The sequence below is a fragment of the Cupressus sempervirens genome, chromosome 8, assembly GCF_028749045.1.
Source record: "Cupressus sempervirens isolate cs-2001-9-10 chromosome 8, ASM2874904v1, whole genome shotgun sequence".
NCBI classification, from domain to species: domain Eukaryota; kingdom Viridiplantae; phylum Streptophyta; class Pinopsida; order Cupressales; family Cupressaceae; genus Cupressus; species Cupressus sempervirens.
This window is the reverse complement of record NC_143125.1, coordinates 185231668-185237556: the sequence shown is the minus strand read 5'-3', so window position 1 is coordinate 185237556 and position 5889 is coordinate 185231668. Positions and strand designations below refer to the sequence as shown.

Sequence of the window (5889 nt, the reverse complement as noted above, 5' to 3'; positions counted from 1 at the left end):
GATATGATTCTGATTTGGGCATCTTAACGAGAGATATATTTGACAAACAGCAACAAAGTTATAACCAGTACTGGATACCTATAACCAAATATCTAGCACAATCTGAAACTCAAGTGTAGAAATATAACCTCGTCATCCTACCAATACCATAATACTTACACTTCATCTGACCCTACAAAAAATGGGGACCAGATCAAATCAAACAAGTTGTCAAGGAAAACTAATCTTAACCACAAACTTCATTTTCCTAAGGGCGTACTTTTATCATCTTTCCAATTACCCAGAGGTCTGAAATCCTCATACACCTGCCTTAATTGGCAACATCAGAAGGAGAATTTGGAAGAAATAAAGGCAACTTTTTCCTTCCTTGTCAGTTCAAATATGGTCCAGAATTCATAAGACATTTTGCATCCAAACAAAAGAGAATTGCATTGTGAAAAGGAAGTTAGGGATACAATTGGGTAGCCTTAGCTTTCATACTGACATAACAATCTTCACAAAATACAGAGCAGCCCTAAACCATAAAGATAACAACAAAGCCAAACACAACTACAAATGCTAAAACCAATTTGCCCTGGCCTACAAACATTGGAATTTCTTCCCTAGCATGATGTAAATCAACACATCAAACATTTCAATGTACAATTCATCTGAAAACCCTAACCCTATTAGGGCATTCTTGAAGCTAGGCATTTTCATACTTGTGCCAACAGATCAGCATCATTACACACCGGCGAATGATATATAATCTGGCTCTTTGTTCATTCACAACGCCCATACAACGTCCTCTGTTTGAGCCCTTTTTCTCATTCTCACCATGTTTGTTGCTCCCGGAGCCCTTATAATAGTACTTCGTCTTTGGAGCCATTTTCTTCTCATCCTCCTCCTCAGAAGAGTTATTCACAGCACCGAAACAGATGCATTGGCACATTGCTGATAATGTGGAGGATGGAATGATAAGGAAACAAGTTTGCAGAGGAGAAAAAACCAAAAGAAAAAGTGGGGATGAAGAGAGTTAGCTGGGTTTCAGCAGAAAGTAAAAAAAGAAGCACCAAAGGCTGCAGAGGTGGGACTTTGATGGGACGTGCTTTGATTGAACTTGGAAATGGAAAAGCCTTTCTGTAAATCTTGATTTATAATAATCATGTGAGAAGTGTACTGGCGAGATGATCTTAATTGAAGTTATCAGAGAATTATGGAAGTTGGTCTCTTCGGAGACAACCGATAAATGTTTTGAAAAAAGTGGAGAATTGTGGGGTTTGGAGAGGGGGCATTTTCCATTGGCTAGAAGCGAAATCAAGATGTTATGGGTACCCAATCAGCCAATGCACCTTGTTCGAGTGATGACGATAGGAGCTTATGCCAATTTTGTTCCTCGAATAAAGGAGAAGCAATTTTACTATATAAATTCATTCGGTCTGAGGACGTGGAGGCTCCCTGTTGTCCGAGAGCCAAAGGTGGAAGTTGTCGACATCACTCTCAATCACATTAGGGTTGATGCCAACTCACTCCACCTTTTAAGGACGAGTACCCCCTCTGTTTCTTCTAATGGGTTAGTAAGTTAAAGAAAGTTAAAGGTTGAACGATTTACAAATGTGAGTACTATTTAGATACAATGATGGCGAGGTGTACTATTCATTTTTATTAGAGGAGAGTTCTAATTAACTACTATTTATGAAACACGGGTCAATGAGTTTGACTAGAAAATTATAGTGTTAAACTATAATGCAACATCACAATTTTACTTCATTTCGAAAATATGTATTACTTTTCAACTTAAGTAAGTTTAATTAGGAGAAATTTCATGGTTGAAGTATAACGAATTAATTGTAATATTAGGATGGATGGAAAATATCTATTCCCTTTCAACTTAAGTAGGTTTGATTAGGAAAAATTTCATGGTTGAAGTATAATGAATTAATTGTAATATTAGGATGGATGATCGCTTGAGAAGTATTGATGTTTCACCCTTGAGAGCATAACGTAGATATAATGGCAAACAACTATCCCACCATCAACGTGCACTTTGATGTTGATCACTGGATGATATATAGTTGAAGTTCAAATCATCATGAATGAGGATCACTTATAACCTATTCAATGGTTGTGGCCTCAAGTGAATATATCTGCATCCTCATATATGAGAAGTCAAAGCTTTAGTGTAGTGTCCAAGAGTTGATGCCATATTGCATCATGATGGCTTGCTAGTTGTTTTTTATGTAACGAATCAATCTTATGAGAGATGGGTTCATGTAAAATATTACTAATAAAATATGATATATTAAGTTTGACTAAAAAGATGCATAGTTGAATCTTAATATAATTATTCTAATTTGACACGCTCCAAACAAAAATTCCTAGTTATCTTTATATGGGCTAAAGGGGTTCTATAATGAGTGGTGAACATACGGAACGAGACTAGTTGAAGGTTTTGTGAATAAATAAGTAAGTTTAGTGGACTTGATCATGGAGAAAACTCCATGGTTATGTATGCTTGAGTTAGATCAATACTAGCATGGATAATCTCTCAAGTAATATTAATTTTGTAATTGTATAAACATTGCTTATATGCAATGAGTGCTAAGTGGATCATTAAGTAGAATCTTGATATAACTGTTAAAATTTGACACGCCATAGATAATACATAATGATTATCGATGAATGGTCTAAAAGGGCTCTGATGAATGGCTAGTATGGCACAACACTTGATAAAGGTTTTGTAAATGTCTCAACAAGATAAGGTGGCTTGATTACAGAGGAGAATTCATAGCTAATGTAATGAACCCAACAAGTTAAATAAATGCAAATATTACAAAAATTTTTTGTCCTTTTTGACATAGAAAATACAATTTGTTGCTTAATCTATTGAAATTTGTTAGAGTTTTAGGCAACTCTACAACACCCCCTAAGATCAAATGAAAGACCAAGATAACTTCCACAAGATATTGATAAGACAATTACATTAAAATGCAAGAATGATATGGGTGAGTGCACAAAGATGAGTCTCAATTCTGTGGAAGTACACATATTTAGATCATGGTCTTCTAAAAATGGGCATCCATTTTTTAAAATTGGCATTTGTATTAGGCTCGAGTACCTGATTTGGATTTGGAAAAATGGGCACCCATTTTTTAAAAAAATTGGGTGCCCATTTTTTATTTAAAAAAAAATGAGTGCTTGTTTTTGAAAAAAATTAAATTTTTTTTTTTTTCAAAAATAGGTACTTGTTTTTCAAAAATCGGGTACACATTTTTCAAAAATCGAGTACACATTTTTTAAAAAATCATTTTTTTAAATTTTTTTTTTTCGATTTAAAATATTTTTTAAACATTGAAAATACTTTTTCAAAACGGGTGCCCATTTTATGAATTTTAGAAAATGGGTGCTCGTTTCTTACAACAGGGTGCAGGATTTTTTTCTCCTACCTTGAACTTCAATTTGGGATAGGCTTGGTGAGACCACGCCTATGCATTGAGCTCTCAAGATTTGGCTAAGGCATTGAACACACAAATTTAGGCCTTGCCATAGTTTTTAGAGAGTCTTCTCGATCAAATTTTTTTACGAATCAAAACCCTATTAGAGTTCTCATTATTCTGATTCCATAAATATAAATTTTATAGTGTTTTGATTTTTATTTTGTATTTTTCATTCTTTTTTAATCAAAGGTGGTACCTAAATGTAAAATAGCGAGGTTCACTAAAACTTTAATAATTTATTTTATTTTATGATTTTTTCTTAAATTAATTTATATGTCATCAATCTACAAATAATTATTTTGAAGTTAAAGAATTTTATTTTTGAAAAAAGTGAAATTTTGATCAAATCATAGTGTCTATACACGAGAGGTTTTAAAATTTACCTTTGTAGCCAATTAAAAATTAAGAAAAAATATTTTCATCAATCTTTGGTGTGTTAGGTAACTTCCTTTAAAAGGATATGCAAATAATTATTTATTTGTGTAAAATTATGGTGTCTGTACATGAGTGTGGTATGGTCTTGAAATAAACATTTTGAAAAAGTGGTTTTTAAATATCCATACCAAAAATTTAATCTATCATATGGGTACACAAATAAATTGCATATTCAAAAAGTAGATTCCAAGCACTAAAATCATTATTTCTGAATTTGTTTTATATTCAATCTCTAAATACTTCAAATTTTGACCTCAATTGACAAAAAATTTCAAAAATAGAAAAAACACTTCCACTTTTAGCCCAAAAGTGAGACCCAACTTCTTGCACTTACCTATATTATTGATAATGAACATCGATAGATTACATGGACATTCTTGGAGATAATTGAAATGTACATAATAAGCCTCCTTATATAGGAATGGTGATACGAGATAATGATAAGGAGAAGATAATTTATCACCTACACAAGGTGGAATCACATATCCACCAAAGGTGGATCATCCTCAATTAAGAAATGAAGCATGTGCAATGATGAACATGATAATGCGATATGTTGACTAAAGGTGGAATGAGATAACAACTACCACCACCTAGACTAGAATTCTCTTACACTATGTGCTTAACTAAAGAGCAAACTCCTAAGTGTCTCAATGACAAACTACTATGCAATGTATTATCCTACACAAACTTAAGTAAGTGCAATTAATGAATATTTAACTACACCAACCCCCTAGTAAGTACAACTTAGGGGAATGCACCTAAAATCACAGTGCAAGATGGGTCTTGATGACTAGCCCATGTTAGATACCCATGTACAATATGCAATGCAATACATGAAATACAATCTCTCATAAAGAAGAGAGAGAGAGAGAGAGAGAGAATCTCATGGGAAAAACCTTCCCCCAAAAAGAGAGATGAAAACACATAGTGCATGGATGGATGGAGCACTCAAGATTCACAAAGAACTACATACATAATATATATAAAAAAATTAATCCTCCCATAGGAGACATGATATCTCGCTCATAATGAAGAAGCTCTAATGTTGATGAGTGTACCTGCAAAAAAGAGAGAATCCAATGCCTACAAGTAACATGTCTCCCCTTAGGAAGAAATAAATGTATTAAATAATGAAGAAGCCAATCCATGTGAAAATATAAGAACGAGAAAGGAGGTATCCATATATATGAATCTTTGAAGACTGAATAGGTGTCTCAAAGCTCAAAGATTCTATCACACCATCAATTTAGACTATGAAATATAGCAAACCGAGTGAAGGAGAATAATGAAGAATGTCCATCTCCATAAAAGGTGAGGGAGTATATGCAACTATAATGCTATCATTAAAGAGAAGAGAAACCCCCTCAAATATGTCTCCCAAATCTAAAATATGAGACTCTACAAATAATGAGCCAATATCTGGCAAGTAGGCATCCTAATCACTAAGATAAATAGATATCTATTGTAATGACTCTTTGGAATCACCAACAAGAAATGAAAGTGTGATCTCAATTGAAGAAGAAGAAGCTATAGGAGGAGTCATTGGGTCATCCTTGCTCTCAATATATCCAAATTCTTCAATCTCATCTAATGTATTATCATCATAGGAATATTATTTACATCATCAAGAGAAATGGGGAAATCTAAAATAGGATCATGTAGGAAAGGAAGAACATGTGGATCTCCATATATCTCTCAAAATATTGTCCAAATTATGCATCGGCATTGAATACCTCTCAATTTGGGGTAGATGTCATTGAAGAGACGCCAACTAATGCTACTACAAATCAAATTTCTAATATGAGCATTATTTTCTCCCCAAACATATTGACTCCTTTGAGACTTTGGTTGTGGAATGAGTCCATAAAGATGAGGCAAGAGATTAAGCCATCTACATGTGGAATTATTCCTTTTGACCATGACTCTTAAAAATCCTTATTCAAAAGTGTTACCACAGGATGTATTTTATAACCAT

At 33.5% G+C, this 5889-nt stretch overlaps 1 protein-coding gene across 1 annotated transcript; it reads right to left on the bottom strand.

Annotated features, from left to right (window-relative positions):
- Positions 1-403: 403 nt before the first annotated feature.
- Positions 404-1253, bottom strand: LOC149542165 (uncharacterized). The gene has a single exon (XM_089796173.1). The coding sequence runs from the start codon at positions 929-931 to the stop codon at positions 686-688; it is 246 nt and encodes an 81-aa protein (XP_089652299.1). The 5' UTR covers positions 932-1253; the 3' UTR covers positions 404-685.
- Between the last annotated feature and the right edge of the window lie 4636 nt (positions 1254-5889).